Source organism: Podarcis cretensis (genome assembly GCF_951804945.1).
Source record: "Podarcis cretensis genome assembly, chromosome: 12".
Classification (NCBI taxonomy): domain Eukaryota; kingdom Metazoa; phylum Chordata; class Lepidosauria; order Squamata; family Lacertidae; genus Podarcis; species Podarcis cretensis.
Genome location: NC_137181.1, coordinates 60374094 through 60395592, shown reverse-complemented (window position 1 = coordinate 60395592; position 21499 = coordinate 60374094). Strand labels below are relative to the sequence as shown.

At 41.9% G+C, this 21499-nt stretch overlaps 1 protein-coding gene across 9 annotated transcripts in view; it reads left to right on the top strand.

Moving 5' to 3' along the window:
• TPK1 (thiamin pyrophosphokinase 1) overlaps positions 1 to 21499 on the top strand; it is a 260760-nt gene that overhangs the window by 197461 nt on the left and 41800 nt on the right. For 8 of the 9 annotated variants that reach the window (XR_013832110.1, XM_079947655.1, XM_079947657.1 and 5 more), the window contains one exon: positions 7472 to 7583. Coding sequence is in view for 8 of the 9 variants with exons in the window: in XM_079947655.1 (XP_079803781.1) it covers positions 7472 to 7583 (112 nt within the window). In the remaining variant the exon portion in view is untranslated. Of the gene's footprint in view, positions 1 to 7471; positions 7584 to 13740; positions 13882 to 21499 lie in introns of those variants that run through there. The other variant, XM_079947656.1, reaches the window with a different exon arrangement.

Sequence of the window (21499 nt, the reverse complement as noted above, 5' to 3'; positions counted from 1 at the left end):
AAGATGAGATAGCAAAGATCTTCTGGCTCGGCACAAATGCTGCTTAGTTCTTGAGTCCCCACCTGCTTTCTTAACTGGTGCAGTCCAGATGCAGCCTCAATGAGAAGCAGGGGTATGCATGTGAGTCCTAGAACAAAGTCTTGTAATTTGGGGGAATCCTGTTCTGGTTTCCAGCTAGTCATGCCTGCCTTTATGCTATCCTGTTCCGTTCTCACCCACCCACAAAAAACAAGTCAACATTCTGTGCCCACTGAGCAGGCTCAGTCCTCTTTGAGGCATTTTTGGATTTCCCCTTCCCCTGTGATTTTTATTCCTAAAGAATTTTTGTACTTCGGCAAAACTCCAAGCCTGTTGATACTTCTCTCTTGTTTGTAGTTAGTTCCATTTTGGATCCTCACTTGGAGAATTGAGATTTCTATAAGTGTGCAGGATTAATTCTTTCTTTGCTGTGCTTTAATTTGTATCCCCATATCACCTTTTGTAGTGAGAGGACAAAAATGAAATGGACTCAAGAAATTAGCTTCATCCAGAATACTTTTCTGAGATTTTGTATGACTGCAGGTCTTGCTCTTGTGTAATCCGTTCTGCTTTGTTTTGTTTCCTTGTGCTGGATCACAAAATAATTTCTGATAGCCTTTGGTGATCTTCTGATATTGCAGTCTAATTCTGTAGGGATAATTCATCAGCATTATGGCTATGATGATAAATGAGATGCCAGAAAGAAACAGATTCTGCTTTAGGAGGTTTGTGCATTTTGAGAAAATGGTCTCTGCTTGAGCTACTATAATACATCCAGCAGGAAGTCACTATGAATATAGTAGGGTCAGAAACATTTTACATAGTTGTGATTTCTCCCTAAGCATCCTATTCCATTCTTGTTGAAATATATGACTTAAAATTACTAGGGGTCTTATATGACTGTGCTGAAAGTTCCTGATACTGCATTCTCTTACTTGAAAGTAAATGCTATAAATATTATCAGGGCTGATTTCTAAGTAATTTGAAATCCAAAACAAATTTCAGTCTTGCTCCATCTTCCATGTGGCAACCCTTGATCATCTTGGTTACCCTCCTCTGCACACTATACAGTGGTACCTCAGGTTACGGACGCTTCAGGTTACAGACTCCGCTAACCCAGAAATATTACCTTGGGTTAAGAACTTTGCTTCAGGATTGAGAACAGAAATCATGTGGCGGCGGCGCAGCAGCAGCGGGAGGCCCCATTAGCTAAAGTGGTGCTTCAGGTTAAGAACAGTTTCAGGTTAAGAACGGACCTCCAGAATGAATTAAGATCTTAACCCCAGGTACCACTGTACTTCTGTTGATGCAGCCTAGCATAGCATAAGCTTTTTTTGCTGCTGCATCACACTGTTGACTCATGTTAAGCTTGTGGTCTACTAAGACCCCTACATCCTTTTCACATGTACTACTGACAAGCCAGACATCCCCCATCTTATACTGGTATATCTAGATCTTCCTGCCTAAGTGTAGAACCTGACATTTGTTCCTTTTGAAATTCATTTTCTTAGTTTTGGCCCAGTTCTCCAATCTGTTAAAGTCATATTGAATCCTGATTTGTCTTCTTTGGCATTAGCTACTCCTCCCAGTTTGCTGTCATCTGAAAATCTGATAAGCATCTCTTCAGTTCCTTCATCCAAGTCATTTATAAAGGCGTTGGAACAACAATGGCCCATTCCATTCAGTTTGGACTGATTCACAAGTAACACTAAGCCAAACCAGGAGAGGAGTGCATCAGTCACGATGTTCTCTCTAGAAACCCTTGTGTTCACACTAAGCCAAACCATTTTCCTATGGTTTCTAGAGAGGACACCGTGACTGATGCACTCCTCTCCTGGTCCTCCTCCAGCTCCACTGCTGTAAGCTAAAACATGGTTTGGCTTAGCATGTAAGCTGATGGGGGCTTATGGTTTGTCTCACTCTCTAGAGCTCATAGGATTGAATGCTCCTCCATGCAAACAATTCCCTCTGTACAGAAAACTAGATGTCAAGAGTAGAATTCTGGTCTAGCCAATCACTTGGCATCTGGTTTTCTATATGCAGGCACTGGGGATGGCGGGGCTGGAACAGCATTCTGTCTTCTGAGTTCCCCACATGCTCTGTGAAATGGTATGGGCTTGCCATAAGAATATATTGTTTTTGCTAGAGAACATTCAAACAGGAGGCATGAAAAGGAAAGAAACTGAGGTTTCGCTGGTGTCCAGCTTAGGTCAACGCAGGCAAGCACATTTTATATTCATAGTGGTGCTTCCAGGTCCCATGTATGTAATGAAATGGGAGAGGGGGTGCCCCGCGTAGAAAAATGAAATTCAGAGAAGCGGACACGGAGCAATGGTTCCAAACTACAAGAAAGAAGATTCCACCTAAACATTAGGAAGAACTTCCTGACAGTAAGAGCTGTTTGACAGTGGAATTTGCTGCCAAGGAGTGTTGTGGAGTCTCCTTCTTTGGAGGTCTTTAAGCAGAGGCTTGACAACCATATGTCAGGAGTGCTCTGATGGTGTTTCCTGCTTGGCAGGGGGTTGGACTCAATGGCCCTTGTGGTCTCTTCCAACTCTATGATTCTATGATTCTATGATTCTAGGTATATCCTTATCAAGAAAACCTCCAAAGACATTTTTATCATTCAGCTTTGTGCCACAGTGTGGTAAATAAGTTATGAATTAAAGCCTTGCTTCCATTGCCACAAGGCTGCTTCTCCAACCCCTGTACGGTTTTGCTAGTCACAAAAGCCACATTTAATGAATAACTCCTATTCCTTCAGGCTTTCTAGTCAAAACTATACGTTAATGTGAGCAAAACATAAAAATGAAGTTATATGAACAAAACCATATGAAAAGCTCAGTCTTATTTTGGTTAAAATGCTTTTTTAAAAAAAGCACACACAAACACACATTTGGATGTTTTCCTCAAAAGGCTGAACTTAAAAACTGGTCTTTATTTTCCATCACCAGCGATGAAATGAAAACAGAAAAAGAACTGAATCAATTTTTCTGATTGATCAGAGTTTTTCAAAAATGGTTTAATAAGACAAAAATCAATGGAATCTCATTATATAACATGATTTTTATCAGCAGTTACATTAATTAAAGCATGGTCAGACTTGGATCCAGAAGAAAAAATGTTAAAGCTCTGTTCAGGTTTTTTACTTTGGTGGTGGTATCTCAGCAACTAAAGCATAAAAGGGAATAATTAGCCACCTTGGCTTTGGGTATTGTTTTGCTTTTAATGTTAAAACCTTGAGGTGCTTCTGCTCCACTTTATCCTGACTGACTTGTGACCCCCTGAGATATTGAATCAGCACTACAGCCAGTTGGAGACCACAGTAGACTTGATGCCCAACTGCAGGGGTGGATCAAGATTGCCGACTACGGTTACAACTGCACTGTAGTCAATTGAGCTACAGTCTACCAATTTTCTTCATTGCAACTGTGATGCCCCTCCTCACTGCATTTCACTACTTCTGCTGTCCCATGAGATTTTTCTCTAGGTCCCTAACCAGATTTGAGGCTCTTATCTTTAAAGTATTTGGGAGACAGATATGAAATGTGAAATAGATGCTAAAACATGGAAAAATCTGTAGACTAGGAAACCAGTGAGATCCATTTTAGCATATGAGAGAGAATACAACTAAAGGATATTGTCAGTGGTATATAATTCTGGTTCAGCTATCACATATAACTTCTGACCCAGACTGTTGGCAAGACTCTGGGCCTCTGAACACTTAGTACCCCCTTTGGCAGGAGTGTCTAGTAGTGAAGGACTCTTGACGATAAATTGCCAATATAATTGGGGATCCTGTGCAAGGTACATCACAGCTATCACTACTATCTGTCCCTAAGGATTCAAATGTGGGTATCAAACCCAGAGAACTGTTAACATTTTGGTCAATGACCACCAGACTACTGATTGCCCAGAAATGGAAATTGCTGCATGATTTAAATATTTTGTCATAGTACAATAATTTATGGAAGATTACCATATCTGAGAAGTTTACACACAGGTTAAATGGTGTTGAAAGGTACTGAAAACGCAAACCTTTCCTGCCATTTGGTGGAACTTTGTTACATATGGCAATAACAGTAACCTACATATTTGTTTCCAACAACATCATGTGCAGGATTCCGTTTTGTGTTCCCCCCCACCTTTGTTGTTGTTGTGTTTTTTTTAAAAAAAGTCTACAGCTCTTGCTGATTTATCTCTGAGCCACAAAGGCCAGCTGTAGCAGCTTGCCTTAGCAATACTTTAAAAAAGCGTTCATCCTTGGACTCTTGTGACTTGATTACAACAAGGAGTTAAGTGGGAGACTGAGAATGCCTCTCTTTGCAACCTTGCAGTCTAAAATGGATGCCTTTGTAGCTGATATCATTTGAAGGTTTCGCTTGATGGATCCTAGAAACTGTAGAAGGTGTGTTGGGCCTCTGCTTTTGAACACTGTAGTTTATTATGCATAATAGCCCCGGTATCTTTTTCAGCTCTCTGCTGGCATTGCCCTTGCTTGTGTGTGTGTGTGTGTGTGTGTGTATTTTGTACACAAGAGTTGTTGTTCCCTCTTCAGCAAATTTAGACTTTCTCAGCATAGCAAAAACAGAAATTTTCAGAACAGCACCTCAGTGGCTTTTTGATATGGTGGTTATAAATGATGCTTAGCATTTATATAACTTTCTCTCCCCTACTCCCAGCACTTCATACTAAAGCAACCCAATGTGTATATTATTATTATTATTATTATTATTATTATTATTATTATTATTACATTTCTATACTGCCCTTCATCCGAAGATTACAGGGCAGTTTACAATATAAAAACATAAAAATAGATACTGTATGTGTATGTGATCGACATAAGATTGAAACCAGGAACTTCCCGGCTACAATCCAAAACTCACTTGCTAATGAATAAGACCTCCTGAACTTCAACGCACTTTTGAGCAGTCAAATATGAGCTTGTGTGGCACAGCACTATGGTGCACTGGTTTCCATGGTGTGCCGTTGCACCGCAATCCTATGCATGCTTATGTAAAAGTAAACTCCAGTTGGCTCAGTGATGCTTAACTATAAAAACACAGGTAAGCGTGCATAGGATTGCAGCTATGGCCATGTACTTTGCCTTACTGCAGGTGGCAAAATTGTTCTAGGAAGGTAAGATTCACAGGACAAGCATGTGGCAACGCCGAGACCTTTGGCTTAAGTGCACCTGATGTGCCTGCGGCCCTGCCATTCCCATTGTAAGCAGGACAACAATGGGCATAAAAGAGTCAATGGGTGGAAGGTGAACTGGGTGCTTAGCAGTCCAATAAGTGGGAGGAGGAAGATGCAGGAGGCATGGACCTGGGTGTGCAGGTGAAATGAGTGCAAGCAAGGCTTCAGAATAGAAAAGAGGCAAATTGAGAAATGGGGTTGATGAAAAGTGAGCTTAATAGTTGAATGGGGTGGGAAATGGAAGCTCTAAGGGGTTAATGTGGTGGCAATAGCTGTGGGCGGCAAGCAGATTGAGCAGCGGTGCAGCTCTTAGTAAGATATAAGGTTATCATTTCAGTTTACGTTGCATCATTGTTCACAATAATTTCTGCTTCAGAGATATACCTCCGGTTTCCCATAAACTCACAAGCTTACAAACTCTAAGCAAAAACTAACAGAAATAACAAACTCTCATCAGCTTTCCACTCCAATTATCACCCCAAAGGGATTGTCCTAAAATGCACAGTAGAAACTAGTACCCTTCCTATATTTTAAGCCATACAAGGGATTTCTATTGTAGCCATAAATTAAGATATTTTTTTTTTAAAAAAAAAAGGCATAAACAGTATTTTCTCAAACCCTGGAGAATTTTAAAATGCTGTTTATATGACCTCATTTGACATCCTTAGAATTGTGCTGATCATTCAGAGCCGAGTTTATAAATATCTGTAAAGCTACGCTTTTGGTCAAACTTATAAGAAAACATAAGAAATGGCCTCCTGGATGCGACTGAGGCTTCCTCTAGTCTAGCCAGGTGCTTCTGGAAAGCTCACAAGCAGAGCTGTACCCAAATCTGCCTACCTCTTTCACAAGGAGGATGAAAATCTTGATGATGTTTCCCAGTAGTGTTGTGGGTCCTCGTTCTTACTGCCTTGCCCCACACTGTGACACAGGGTTCTTTACACACGGACTTTCTTTTTTGCACACTTCCTAGGATGCCCATGTGACCACGCAACATTGAAGTCTAGGTGGTGTTGCAACAAAGAAAGCTTGTGTGTGTGTGAAGAGCTCCCTACCACTGTACATGTGGGGGGGGAGCATTTTAAGCATGTTGCAGTGAGAAGCAGACTCATCAGTCACTTTTCAACAGTGCATATGTGCATCCCAACACAAAATTCCTTCAAATTTCTCCGCCCCAGACTCTTTGCAGGCCACTTTGTTTTGCCTCTGTTCTCTCAGATTGCTGAAAATAAAGGGAGTGAAAAGTTCAGCACAGCACTAGCATGCAGGCAAGAGCCCTCCCCATTGTCTCCCCCCCCCCCCCCCGCCCTGGGCATGGATATTCATAGCTATTCTACCAGTTAATCTAGAGATTCCAATTACCGGTAGCTATGGTGGCTATTAGCAGGGGGGATTTTTGTCTTTCACATTTCAGCACATCCTGTGCAATGCCAAAATTCAGTGCCCCCCTCCCAGCCTCTTGCCTTCCATTCTGCTCAGTCCAGTGCCCTGTTCAGCGGAGCCAGGCAGGCTGCCCTCACTCTGCTTCTCCAGCACCATTGACCACAGTATCTTTCTGGAGAGTTGGAAACACTATGCTTCTGTGTTTCAACTCTGACCTCCAGGACCATTTCCAGAAAGTAGTGGGGATAAACACTGTTTATTGCCGTGGGAATTGTCCTGTGGCACCTCTCAGGGCTCCGTCTTGTCCTCATGCTGTTTAGCATCATCTGAGGACCCCGTCACACTTTATGCTGGCCTTTAACAGTTAAAAGTATTTTGTGGGACCTACCTCTTTTGTTTTGCTTAATTGGTAATGTGCTGCTTTTGTTAGGAACTGGTTTCCTTGCTTTTATAATTGTATGCACTGTTTGACTTGTATTCTGATATAGTTGTTGCTGCCCCTGAAATCTTACAGTGAAAGGTGGATAAGAAATCAAATAAATAAATTTGGTGGCAGCCATGTCTCCACACCCCATTAAGAGTTTACATGGAATCAGCTGAACATTTCATGTTGAGCAGGTTCTATTGGGAGGAACCCAGGCATCACTTTGATCCTAGTCGTCTCTGTTGAGTTTAAGAGGGTTAAGGGCTTTCTACCAAACGAATTTGCATGGAATTGCAGTGTTAGGCACATGGTGTTCCACATCACAATTTAACGGCAGTGATGTGCCTAATCTGTAGCTTCTTTTGTGCATAAAAGTGTGTTGTTTACATAATCATGTGCTTCCTGATCAGTGGACACTAAACCAAAGTTCTTTCTGTGTTGCAGGGAAAGCACAAACTACGTGTAAACACAGGACTAGAAGGCAACTGGTGCGGCCTCATTCCCATTGGGAGCTCTTGCGACTGTGTCACGACAACAGGCTTGAAGTGGAATCTCAGTAAGGAAGGCATTTTGCTACCAGACATATTTTTTCATCCTTTTAGGAGAGTTTTCTAGATTCTCCCGGGGGGGGGGGGGTGGAGTGGTGTTCTGTATCGGAAGAGAATATGTGGCAATGATTTACTTCTAGTTTATTATGTAGGTGCAGAAACCACCCTATCAGCCCATCATTGCATTGTGAGGAAATTGCATTTAGCCTGAAAACAAAAGGTCAATTAATAGTAACTGAAATAGTACTATTCTTCTTCCTGCAAGCAATGTTACTTGTGAAGTACGATGTGTAATTAGGCATATCTCAAACGTTTTCCAACCCCCGTGAAACACACCATTTCTGCCATGGAGAAGCCTTCTTGGTTTTCCAGTCACATAGAACAGGCCTACAACATACAGCTGTGTGCACATTACTGTTAAATTTGTGTGGCGGGGGTTGTCTTATAAGACCTTTGCATTCTTGCTGTTCGTAGGTTGAGGATAGGAAGAAATTTGATCTTTGATGGCATTTCCAGTCATGTGAGGACAGGGGGAGGCAGAATAAGGTTCTGGAGGTCCGTTCTTAACCTGAAACTGTTCTTAACCTGAAGCACCACTTTAGCTAATGGGGCCTCCCACCGCTGATGCACGATTTCTGTTCTCATCCTGAAGCAAAGTTCTTAACCCGAGATACTATTTCTCGGTTAGCGGAGTCTGTAACCTGAAGCGTCTGTAAACTGAGGTACCACTGTATATAAGCTTGCATCATCACAGAGAGAAATGTGTTTGTCTCCGGAGAATTCTACTTTTTCAGTAAAAGGTTTGTTGAGGTCATGATACAGTACCCTCTCCAATGCGTTACTCTTCAAGGAGAGCAGGTTTCTAAGGCCTAAATCTCATACTTTATAAGCCATAAAATTGACATGTAAATAATAGAACAATAGAGATTATTAAAAGCCCCCCCCCCTTTTGCCCTGAACTACTTGTTGTATGTCAGGGACGCAGGTGGCGCTGTGGGTTAAAGCCTCAGCGCCTAGGGCTTGCCGATCGAAAGGTCGGCGGTTCGAATCCCTGCGGCGGGGTGCGCTCCCGCTGCTCGGTCCCAGCGCCTGCCAACCTAGCAGTTCGAAAGCACCTCCGGGTGCAAGTAGATAAATAGGGACCGCTTACCAGCGGGAAGGTAAACGGCGTTTCCGTGTGCGGCTCTGGCTCTGGCTCTGGCTCTGGCCAGAGCAGCGATGTCACGCTGGCCACGTGACCGGGAAGTGTCTCCGGACAGCGCTGGCCCCTGGCCTCTTAAGTGAGATGGGCGCACAACCCCAGAGTCTGTCAAGACTGGCCCGTACGGGCAGGGGTACCTTTACCTTTACCTTTTACTTGTTGTATGTCATTTGTTTCTCAATTCTGGAAAAAAGTATATGGCTGGAGGTCTTTTTATCATAGATAGTTCGTTGAAAATAAGAAAGGCAAAATAGGAAAAATAAGATGCTATCTTCCCCTCTCATTTCTTCTTTGTCCCCCCGCAAAACTGCAGGGAATATATTTGTGGTTTTCTGCTCCTTATCCAAAAACTCCATATTCAGTATTGCAGATAGCTATCCCAAACAGGCAGTAGATTTCAGTATATTATTTTCAAAAAGATGGGTGAAGGAGGTGGAGGCAAGTTCTGCAAGTTGATACACATTTACACCAGTCGTGCATGTGAACTGCAACACTGATTCAGACCTGTAATATGCTGCTTTTGAATGGGGGGTGTTGTGTGGAGCTTAGCCAGGTGTTGATGGTGACACACATGCAATGTACAACATTGTTTCTACATATCCTGGAATGAAAGGACTAGGCAGTAAATGTGTGGAACTATGAGTCATAAGCTTATTGATTTACATGGATGATCTGTAGCATTTTATTTAGTTGAAAGACAGCCACTCCAGGCTTGGTGCAAGTGCCCTTGTTACCAAAATACTAGGAACCACCATTCCTCCCAGTCACTGCAAACACTGGGTCGGTGCTACACCAGGCCCTCTTCTTCATTTCCAACACACCTGAGAGATTTGCATGACTCGTCCCTGAGCAGGTATAACTTTTGGAGTCAGTGAATCTGCCAAGGAAGCACCTCACTCCCAAGTTCCCTCTGGCAAGTAGGCCATGAGAGTTTTTTATGGGTAATCCAGTGCCCACGTCCAGTGCTCAGGGTGCTTACCATTTGTTCACTGCTTCTCTCCATCCTTCAAGACCACACTGAACCTGCTTCTTGTGACCTGTTGATGTGGGGGAAAGGATTTTCCCAGATGAAGTCTGTCCTTTGTATAATGGGCAAGTACTATGCGGCAAAACCCCTTTTCTAAACAACATCCATCTGGCCAGTTCACTCTTTTAGGAGATTTGTTTAAATCTTTTTTGTCCAGGATACTGTTGGTGGTGCTAAGAGGCAGCTGATGTTTGACGTCATCTATTTTTCCTCTTTCAATATCTGAATGTTGCATACTAGAATTGCAAATATCATACTGTGGTTTTAATAGAGATAGATAATATAGTTTGTATATAAAGTTTGTATATATAGAGATCTCATTTAAGAGCTTGCAGACTAGTAATGCAGCAAATACATTTTACAAATAAAAAATGCACTCTGACCCTTTAGAAAGCAATGGAATACCAAATAGAAATAAAGAAAATACAAGTTGATGAGAATATTAATCAAAAGTGAAATCTATGCACTCTCCCTCCAGCAATAATACTAAATGAAACTGGGTGTCTTGATTACATGTCCAACTCTATGGAAATCAATGAATGTTAGTTCAGACTAGACTGCTCTGTCTCTTTTTTAAAAAAAGGTGTATTGTGTGTGTCTACAGTGGGTTTCCCAAGCTCGACTTTGCAGGCAGAATCTCTGAGTGCAAAGACACTGTATAGAAAAGAGAACTTCCATAAACATGTTTTGATTTTGTGACACATTTGTTTTTCTCTTTCTTGGCAAGTATATTTGGTGAATGCTTTATGTTCTTGAAAACTTAGAATCATAGAATCATAGAGTTGGAAGAGACCACAAGGGCCATCGAGTCCAACCCCCTGCCAAGCAGGAAACACCATCAGAGCACTCCTGACATATGGTTGTCAAGCCTCTGCTTAAAGACCTCCAAAGAAGGAGACTCCACCACACTCCTTGGCAGCAAATTCCACTGTCAAACAGCTCTCACTGTCAGGAAGTTCTTTGTAACTTGTTTCCTGGAAGATGCTATAAAATGATCTTTCCAACATGTAGGGTTGCCATATTTCAAAATCCGGATACTAAAGCTTGGGGGGGGTGTTTTTTTGGCAAAATCTCCAAAAAACAACATTTTCAATATGGGCTGCCATACACCCGGGTTTTTGCCGCTTTTCAAAAATTCTACCCAGACACCATTTTTGATGGGCGAATCCTGGCTATGTCCAGAAAATTCCAGACATGTGACAGCCCTACAACACAGAAAACAAACATTGCACGCTGAGAAGAGGCATTGTATAGATAAGATATTACTATTCAAATAAGAGCTTGAATTTTGATCAAGAGCTCAATGTGATATGTTGGGGCCTCGGTTACATAATATGCAGATATACTCCAATGTTCACATTTTCAAGAGACAGAATGTTTCCTGGTAGACACAAGTCCCCATTTCCTTTTTGATCTTGACATACTTCTGGTTTCAGCACTGTCCTCCAGGTTTCTAAAAAAATAAGTTTCTATGTAAATGACAATTACAAAGTATCTCTGGGGCACATTTGGAAGGGCATGGACATCGTAGTGAAATGTGCTGTGAAGTCTGCCATTTCATGTTTTAAGCTGGTGAGGTTCGTTTTGAATTGTTACATATAACAACGTATGATAGGCAATCGTGTTTTTTGAACATGTCCTTTAAACTGAATAATAAACACTCAGGTGTGTCTAAGTCCTTGACTGAGTAAACAGAGAATGCCAGGGTATTTCATCCTCCCCCCTCTCTGTTCTGCCTATATTGACCTACCCAAACCATTGCTAAAGAATGGATTTGAGTGGTAGCTCAATGGAGATCAGATCCATTATATGGTTAAACACTCTACAGTGGTGCCTCGCAAGACAAAATTAATCCGTTCCACGAGTCTCTTCGTCTTGCGGTTTTTTCGTCTTGCGAAGCACGGCTATTAGCGGCTTAGCGGCTTTAAGAAAAAGGAAACAAACTCGCAAGAACTCGCAAGACGTTTCGTCTTGTGAAGCAAGCCCACAGGGAAATTCGTCTTGCGGAACGACTCAAAAAACGGAAAACTCTTTCGTCTTGCAAGTTTTTCGTCTTGCGAAGCATTCGTCTTGCGAGGTACCACTGTATTCCACATACTTATTTTTAAAAGGAAATAGTTATGATCTGTTTACTGCCCTGCTTTTGCTCTGGTGAAGGACAGAAGATGATTTAGTGATGCAAAATAGCAATGGAAGAAGGGTTCAGATGGTAAACTTTGGTGTGTGGGGATGGAGACCAGAGGTCAGTGAAAAAGCACATTCTTTTCATGCAGAAGTCCTATCACCAACCTACTTGGAATTGTAAGCAGTAACCAACTTACCGTAAGTGAAAGGTTCCCTTAGCAGTTACTTGATCCAACCTGCCCACCATCTGTATTTGATTTTGTTTTGTTTTCAGTTCATTAGTCAGAACGCTTTGTTTCATTTCCCTTATGGCAGCCATTTGCTGCTCTCTCAGCCGCAGTTGTTCTTTAAGTAAAAGACAGTCACACCTGATGCCACGGCCATGCTCTCTTTGGGCCCTGGAACTTTGCATTAGAGCAGCTGCTTCAGCTGCAAATATTTTCCTATGTGTCTTTTGGGGACTAGTCAGTTACTGCATGGTGAAGCCTATTTGAAACACACTTAAGCAGGGCAGATGTTGCAGTCATGCCAAGGCTGGTGCTGTGCAGAGCAGTTGTAGCATTCAGAAAGCCAGATCTTTCTCCTCTCCCCCCTACAAATGCAAAGTAGGCCTAAGCCTAGAATTCAAGACATCAGATACAGGGTTACCTAGTGGTTTCTCAGCTAGCAGTGGGCCAGAAATTACATAGCTTCAGCAGGACTGTTGCTTCATGTGCCTTTGCAACATGCTCTAAGACAGACAGCGGTATTAAGGATAATCATGTAACCTTATGCTGCGTCGCATCGCGTGGGATACCTGGGACACCACCCTTTTTGGCCCTTAGGCATTGCCATAGGAGTTTCCACTGAGTAGTTTGGGGTGAAATGGAGGATGCTCTGAAGCAAGCTGACGACTGGGAGAAGAAACAGAGAAACCAAGAAGATTGCAGAAAGGATGGAAGTAAAAAGAAACCATGCAGAGAAGCTTATGGAGGACAGAGCAGCCACTGTCTTACTTACACCTGCCTCCCAGGACCATCTGAGTCAGAGCAGGTCTGAGAGACTCTGGGTGCCACTGTGTGTTTGTTTGTTTGTTTGTTTGTTTGTTTGTTTATAAGTGTGTAAGCAGCCTTGTACCTAGCATTGCTTAGAATTTCCAAGAAACTAAAAAAGCAGTGCAGTTTTGAAAGGTTCAGTCCCCCATCTTGACTCAAAATGGCATCCAATTGTATCCAAACATAGACAAAACTTGCTCCTTGATCTCGGGAACAGTTATGCAAAATTTGTTTAAAATAAATGCAGTTTTCAAAAATTCAGTTCAACATCTTGATTCCAAATGGCGTACAATTGTATCCAAACTTGCTTCTTGATCTCAGGAACCATCAGTCAAATTTTGGTTATGATATCTTAAGAGGTGTCCAGATGCATAGCAAACATGCAGACAAGCAACTTTCCAAAATATATAGTAAAATTTTTATTTATAAACCACCAACTCATAAGAAAAACATGTTGGTACAATAAAATCATTAAAATCTATTTTAAAAAATGATGTCATAAAATACAGAGTAAATGGCCAACACTGAATCAAATGAATTCTCTAGAAATGCTTAGTCAAACAATGGGGATTTTCTAGACAAAATGTTACACCCACTAATGTTGGACTCCATCCTCACTTACTGTCTTGCTTAGAAACCTAATGAGAGTGGCATACCGACCTCAGTTGCTCCTCTTGCTTCTTCCCCTCTTTTTTCCTCTCTGTTAAATAAATCCTGACAATCAGTTTTTTCCTATTCTGTTAAGTTTTCCACTGATTCTTTCCCCTAACTTCTTTTAGGAAACTGGGCTATTTTTGAGGTTCATCTTTCCTCCCTCCTTTGCTGACTTGGAGAAAATCTCAGGGGGAAGTGATGCACTCCTTGTATCTGTTCTGACCATTGCAAGTCACTGAGGTTCATATTCAGAGCCAAGGAATTACAGAAGCTTGGTGACCTCTTCAGTGAAAATGTCCCCTGAAGTTGGAAAGTATGAAAGCCAGAAAGTATGAAATGTCCCCTGAAGTTGGAAAGTATGAAAGCCACGTGAGTGTTTGAATCCATGCAGCCCAAATTTATCTCATGGGGCTTCCTAAATAAAAAAAAAAAAATCCTCTATAATTTTATCCTTGCATTTGCTGCTTTTGACACATTACTAAACCTGCTGCAGATGGCCCCTATTTTGAACAGAAACGTAACTATGAAAATATAGTAGGGTTGCCATATTTAAAAAAGTAAAAACCAGGACACCAGAAAGTTGTTGAGCTTTTTATAGGAAGACCCAAAAATTGGTTGAGCCTTTTTTAAGGAAACCACTGAAATTGTCAGACAAACCCCAAAGTTTTTTGATTGACTTGCCAGAAATCCAGGACAAAGTGCCACCTTTCGGAAATTCCCACCCCCATCCCAGATATCAATTCCGCGTTTGAAATCCAGGTAATATCTGGAAAAATCCAGGTGTATGGCAGCCATAAATATAGTAAATGGGACCAGTTTGTCTGCGGGGAAATCTTCTGCCTCTGTTAGTCACCTTTCTGACAAGTTTCTTCCATGAAATATTATGGAAATCAACTCCTTTAGACAACTGCAGAAGCATGGCCGAACAGTGTTCATGAAGCCAGGCCAGTAAAAAATTAGCCAGTGTAGAGATGCTCATTTGTCTTACTCTTGCAAATGCATTGCATTATTTTCATATTGAAAGACCCAAATCAAGCATAATAAATGGATGGTGTCTTGTTATTGAAACCTTTCCAAAAACCAGGTTGTCTAGAGCAGTGTTTCCCAACCTTGTGCCTCCAGCTGTTTTTGGACTACAATTCCCATCATCCCTTGCCACTGGTCTTGCTAGTCAGGAATGATGGGAGTTGTAGTTCAAAAACAGCTGGAGGCACAAGGTTGGGAAACACTGGTCTAGAGCAATGGCTTGCTGCTTCCCATTAATTTCTTCAAAGGCTCTGAGCCATTCCACATCTCCCACTCTCCAGGGTCCACTGCTAGGTGTAAAATTATGAAATGGGCAGGATACATAAACTGTCAGTTTGCATTTCTTGGTGCAGAAAGTATTGATCTGATGTGTAGAGATCTTTCCTATTCTAATTAATTCAAGAGGGTTCTGGAGGCTTCTCTGTGTGAAAGAAACAAGCAGGAGGTTCATGGTGTTTGGGTTATTCCTTCAGAGAAGCTGAGTACAGCTGGTTTAAACTGGTTCTCTTATCTCTTCTGTCAAGGTCATGCTGACTATATAAGTAGGGCCAGAAGGAGCCTGAGTTTCACTTTCACTCTCCATCACTCCTTCTGGTGTGGTGTTCTGTATACAGTGTTAAGGTTAGACAGACTTACTAAGTTATTGTAAGTTTAAGTTAACTCTGCTGCAACTGGATTTCTTATGGACTGCACCAGTCCTGAATGTATTGGATTTGTGACCATGATGTCATTTGCCTTCAGTAGCAGTAAAGCTCTGCTGGATGAAATATAATTGCCTCTGGTCTATTTTTTGAGAATCCTGCAACGTGTTTAAGTTTTTACTCTGCTAACAAATGTTGGAGTTCTGCTCTGGATCAATATTGAATAGAATTTCCATGACATAAACACGCCAACCTGCAAGAAAAAGCCATTTCTAGAGTCACAGCATTGTGAGTAGACATGTAAACATCCTTACTACACTGTGACATTATTAATCATAATGTTTTATTGAGCCCTCTTTGGATCCATGACAAGAAACGAGATAGGTCAAATATTAAATATGAAATTAAATTGTAGTTTAAAGGTAAAATATTTATTTGGCACTCATATGCAAATTGCTGATATGGTTGTTGTTGTCATATTTATATGTAGAAATAATCTTTGAGAGGCTAATATATTATTACAATTAAACATTTAATACAAAAAATGATAATAAAGCAGAACAATAATAGCCTTTCCTCCCTATGAATTAAACAACCACGATACACATTATTCAGTTCTGTGATAGCATATCAAAAACTGGTTTCTCAGCCTCAGCCTAGGTCAATGAAGGAATCATTGGAAAAAACCAGGTGCCACATTCCCTCTAGGAAGCGGTTGATTCCAAACTGACATGATATGAGAAATAGCAGTATTTCACACTGAAATGCTGCTTCCATATTTTTTCCTTGAGTCTCGAAAGCATTAGGAATGGTGAAGCTGTAGCATTTATGATCCAATACAATGCAAGATTATTTACCGATTATGAAAAAAAATATAATATAATTACTGTAAATTTGATTTCTTACCATTCCTTCACCAGAAGACCCTAAATCAGGTTGCAGTAATTTAAAATTCAATGTTAAAAACAGTTCAAAACAAACACACATATATGTTTCCTGACATTTTACAACAACCCTACTTTCCCTCATTCTGGAGAGCCAGCATGCTGTAGCAGATTACATATCTGACTTGGATTGGGACCCCTGTGTTCAAATCCCCATGAAACACACTGCAGGAGAAGGCTGGGAGGAAGAGACAAGGGTGTGTGCTTTGAGGAGTGCATCTCTCCAGGTACTCTGGCCTGAAGCACCTTCAGTATCGAAAGACAATCCTTACTTTATAGATGTAGGATTCCATATTCAGATATTGATTTATTCCATGCAACGTGGCTAAACTTAAGTTAAAATAATAAAATGCAGCGCCTACAGTTTACATCTTTATCATCTTACAAGGGATACACCACAACAGCATTTAGTCATAGCATGTTTTCCTTGTAAACCAGAAGTGTAAAATCTGGCTTTGGGGGGAAACAAGGCTATTCTATCTAAATATGGAAATGTAGGTACATGACAGCTCCTAAATATTGCTTTTCAATACTGAATTTTCTTTTGGCTAGAACAGAGCAAATGATACTATAAATCTTAAGTGAAAGCCATTAATCTTCAGGGGTTTTTTCTACTCGTTTACACTAAGTCTGAGCTGAATATTCCCTTTTTAAGAGACCATTCATTCATTAAAAATATTTCTTTTAACAAATATTCATCCACTGTGAAATGGGGCAGGGGGGTATTCTTCGCGGGGGAACTTGGCCGCTCACCGCAGCCCAGAGAACACCCTGCTGCTTTGGGAGCAAGGCAAATGAGAGCCCTCGTCTTCTTTCCCAAGATCACCCCCGAGACTGATGCTCTTAATGATGTAGCATTGAAGGGTTCACTGAGAGTGTTGGCAAGCCTATAGACAGAGGGGACCCAGCAGAACCATTTTTGGCCCAGTGGACCAGATCTTTTCCCTGCCACCCCGTGAGCCAACCTTGAAAGTAGGCAGCACCACCCATGTGCCAGTCATCTGACACATCGAAGTTGGGTGAGGGAAGGCAGTTTGAAGAGCTTACTCAGCTGCGTATGAAAAGCGCTAGGCATGGGATTTGCAAAGCATTCTGTGTGGTGCTTGTCAAACACCTATCAATCACTCATTGGGAATCTGGGCACAAAGTGCTTTGCAAAGTGACTTTTCTTTATTGTGCTGTCACTTCGCTAGTTTTTAATTGAGAACAAGCAATCCACTATTTCAGGGTGGGTTCCTGTAAAAATACAATTAAAAATCATACAGCTTCTAGCACAGCACATTACAGTTGCTGCAACAGGGATAAAAACCATCAAGTAGGCCGCCAAAACCTTCAGCAATTTTCAAGTGGTCCCTTGTGGTGGTGGGAGTTTGGGAACCACTGTACTATTCTAATTTTTGGTCAGAAGTCACCAATCAAGCCTGCCAAACAAGTCTGGCAAACTTGCTTCACCTTTAGTAGGGGGCAAGTGAAGTGGTTCCCATTTGTCCTGCATTTCCTGACATTTGTCAATGGAACTAGATCAGGGGTGCCCAAACATCTTTACAAAGAGGGCCAGATCTGATGAAGTGAACAGGCATGAGGGCCGACCAGAGTTGTTGACCTTTTTTTAGGATTGAAGTTGTTGAGCTTTGAGCCACAGGGGCCAGATTAAACTAACTGGCAGGCCAGATTTGGCCCCCGAAACAGACTTTGGACGTGCATGAACTAAATAGGCTTTGGGGTCACCACATTTTTGTCACCTGCACAGTGGCACAGTTGTGAATGACTGCACAGCCTGACACTGAGAGTTTCGTACAGGGGTGAGGATTTGCTTTTCTCTTGGTTTGGAAAGGCTTTCTTGCTGCAGAGCATGTCCCTTTGGGAGGGGAGGAGAAGTGCATTAGAGGGTAAAAGCAGCCCAGTTCAGCTTAAGAAGTGGACAAAGGCATATGTATGCACACATCCTCTCTGTGAGCAGCATGCACAGTGCTTTGATGACCTTCCCTTAAAGGAGGAGGAGGAGGAGGATGGAAAGGTCATCTAAACTCTGGAGGAAGATTTGGGAAGGCATCCAGGAACTAGTGCAGTGGCCTCGATCGGCCTCGGTCTGATCCAGAAGGTCCCCTCTTGCATTATGTGGTATCTCTCCTGATTGGCTTTCTGCTCAAGGGCTCTGTTTGTGAGGCAATTTTCTAATCAGCTGCATGAACATTCATCAAAGGGAAGGCTTCTAATTTTGAAGCAGAACAGCTGGAAATCAGGCACATAAGGAATGTTGATAAAGCTGATATTTGAAAAGAAGCAGAAGTTTGACAGAGGGAACAAAATAAGATATTCATTGTACATAGCAAAGGTACGTTGTCAAAAAATGCCATTCACGCATTATTTATCAAAAGGTTTTTCCACATCTTGATTATGCCCTTATTATCACATTGTAGTCCCTAATCAAATGCTGATTTCTGAATGTGAGTGAGTCAGTTGTCCTTTTATTCCATAGTTAACAGCTCTGAAATTTGCTAGCAATTACCTCCAAATTAAAAACTCCTGTTTGCAAAGTATTGCTCTATTTGTAATCATCATTCTATTTCACAGCAATCATAAATTAAATTATCTGGTATTCCAGATAGACACCTCAAATCCTTACCATTCCCCCCTACATTTTCAGATAAGGTTATGCGCGTGCCCCCCCCCTCACAAATTTAAATCTTAGGAGAGAGTTATGCATGTTTTTGGTATAGTTTCATTGTAATGTAGGGTGGATCTACACATGGGGGGAAGCTATAAATAAGTCAGAAATTAAATCATTGTATCAAAAGAAAAATACTTTGGAAAAACGCAAATACATTTTTTTTGCTCTCCAGTGCCATCTGGTGTTGCATGTTTATAACACTTTCAAAATGCTGTTTTTCTACTAACGTAGTTCCTTCCTCTAAAAATTATATGGAGGTAATAGATTCAGGACAGACAAAAGGATGTCATTCATTCCTTGGCCAAGAAATGTAATGTTGAGTAAGCTTAGGTGGCTTTTTAAAAAATTAGACAAATTTGTAGAGGATAAGTCTGTCAACAGCTATGAGCCATGATGTTTTTAGTGGTGCCCTTAGCATATATACCTCTCAGTACCACATACTGGACAACAGAGGAAGGTTTTCACCTTCTTGTAAGCAGTTCCAAGAGGGAGTCGCCATGCAGTAATTGCTGCTCTCCAGCCAACAGAAAGGACCTGGCTGTCTCTTGTCTCCCTCTGGTGCAGAGGAGGAAGATCTGCTGCTTTTCCCTTTGAGTAAATTGTTATTTTGTCCATACAGATGCAGCAGTAGCCTTCCACATGTGATTCCCTCCCTGAATAAAGTGTGACACAACCAGGTTCTTATGTTTCTTATCCAGAAGCAACCACCAATCCCTCTGATCAAGCCCTCTTCCTTCTCTCCTTCCCTGTGGATTAAATGATCAGCACTGTAAGATTAGCTCTCTCTGTTACTTTCGTAGAGACCTGACACCCCCACCAAGTCCTTCTGCCCTTCCCTTTTTTTAATCTTTATTTTAAAATGAGTGGCTGTTGGGCTAGGTAGGGGGGTCTGCTTATTTTGTTAATGTTTCAGTTAGTTTGGGGTGTATGTTGTTGAAGGAGCAGGGCTGAGCACCAGTTTTTCTTTGCCAGAGTTAAGTGTGAAACAGGACATCAAACAACATCATATGGTGCAAGGCTATACATGCATGGCAGTGGTACTTTAAATTCAATACTTAGCCTAATAAGTCCTGCCATAAAGTGTCATGTGTTGTTGGAGGAGTTATGTTGCATCGTATGAGTTAGAAAGCCAAACCACTTCTCTCCAAAGTCGTTGGCCAAACCTTTTCCCCCTTGTCCCATATGTTTTTCTGAAATAGTCAAGGCCCCATGACCACCCCATTCCCTAAGGATTAAATAACTAGACATTGCACCGCGTACTGGCTTTATGGGATCACAACTTTATTGGTTACAGATGTGAAACTTCTGCCAATGGCATTGGGACAAGTAGCTGCATATAGCACTCCAGCCCATCTGCTGGCAGTGACATTAAGGGCAAAGGGAAACCAGGGAAACCAGAAGGGACGCCCCATGACCCACATCAAATCTGGGCATCCCCTAAGTGGTTTTCATTGGATGAGTATGGCCCTGGCCCCCATCTGGACATCGGACAGGAGACACTCTTCTTGGATCCTTTTAACAGGATACCCTTACCCATGCAGGGGCAGGCAGAGGCTACAACCTCTCCTCCAATCAATATCTAAGTTTACCCAATGCCTAGCCACCTTTCAAAGGTGTGAAAATTGCTATGAGGTAGGTGAAAGCCAGCTGGCTGGTGCCAATTTGCCAGGTGTAAAAATTCCTGCCCAGCCCTGAAATATGGCGGCATTGCAAACCGTCCACGAAAGCCCTAAGCTAAGGGAGGGAGGGTGGGAGAGCCAGTGTGGCGAAAAGAGGCTGAGTGGCCAGGCAGGCCTGGAATTTATCCTGGCCCTGGGCACGGGACCCAGCTCTGCCATTGGACAGTTGGTCCTGCGCCCAGGGGAACGCCTTCAAAGTCCTGCCGCCATTGGCCAATTTGGCAGCAGGCAGACCATCTGTCCTGCCCCTGGCCCTCCTGCAAAGCCAGCCACCAAAGAAGGCAAAGAGACTTGCCAAAGATTTCTCATACCTTCTGGTTAGGGAAAGGCTGCTCCTAGTTTTCCACTCTTGACTCACTTACTGTCTTGCTGCAACTGTACAGAAAATTAGCATGCCCATCACAAGATAAACTTGTCAATTGTTTGGTCTAGTCCAATAAGGTAGTTCTTGGGTTCACTTGGTCTTTCATGTAGAAAATAGTTCTGCCTTCCATTTTCTTTATATCCATGGCTACATTATAATCAGCCTTCTCAACTTCTCCAAAGAACGGCCAAAAACTGCTTTTGTGTAGTGACTTCCAAGTTTGTGCCAAGCACAATAATCTGTTCATAAAAAGGCCTCTCTCTCTTTCTGTCTCTTGGATGTTGTCCTGGATGCTTCAGCTGAGATCACTGCATTGCAGAGGGTTGGACTAGATGACCCTTGGGGTTCCTTGCAACTCTACCGTTCTATGATTTTATTATTCTTTCTCTTTCATTTTATTTTAGAAAAATTCTGTGCAGCACCACTACATGCCTGGTATTAACAATAGGCAATTAGTGATGAAATCACCAATTACTGGTAGTTTTCCAGTGTTGTTTTCAGAAGCTTAATATTGTGAAATGATCTGTGATTTTGAGTGAGCATTCTTTACATATTGTGT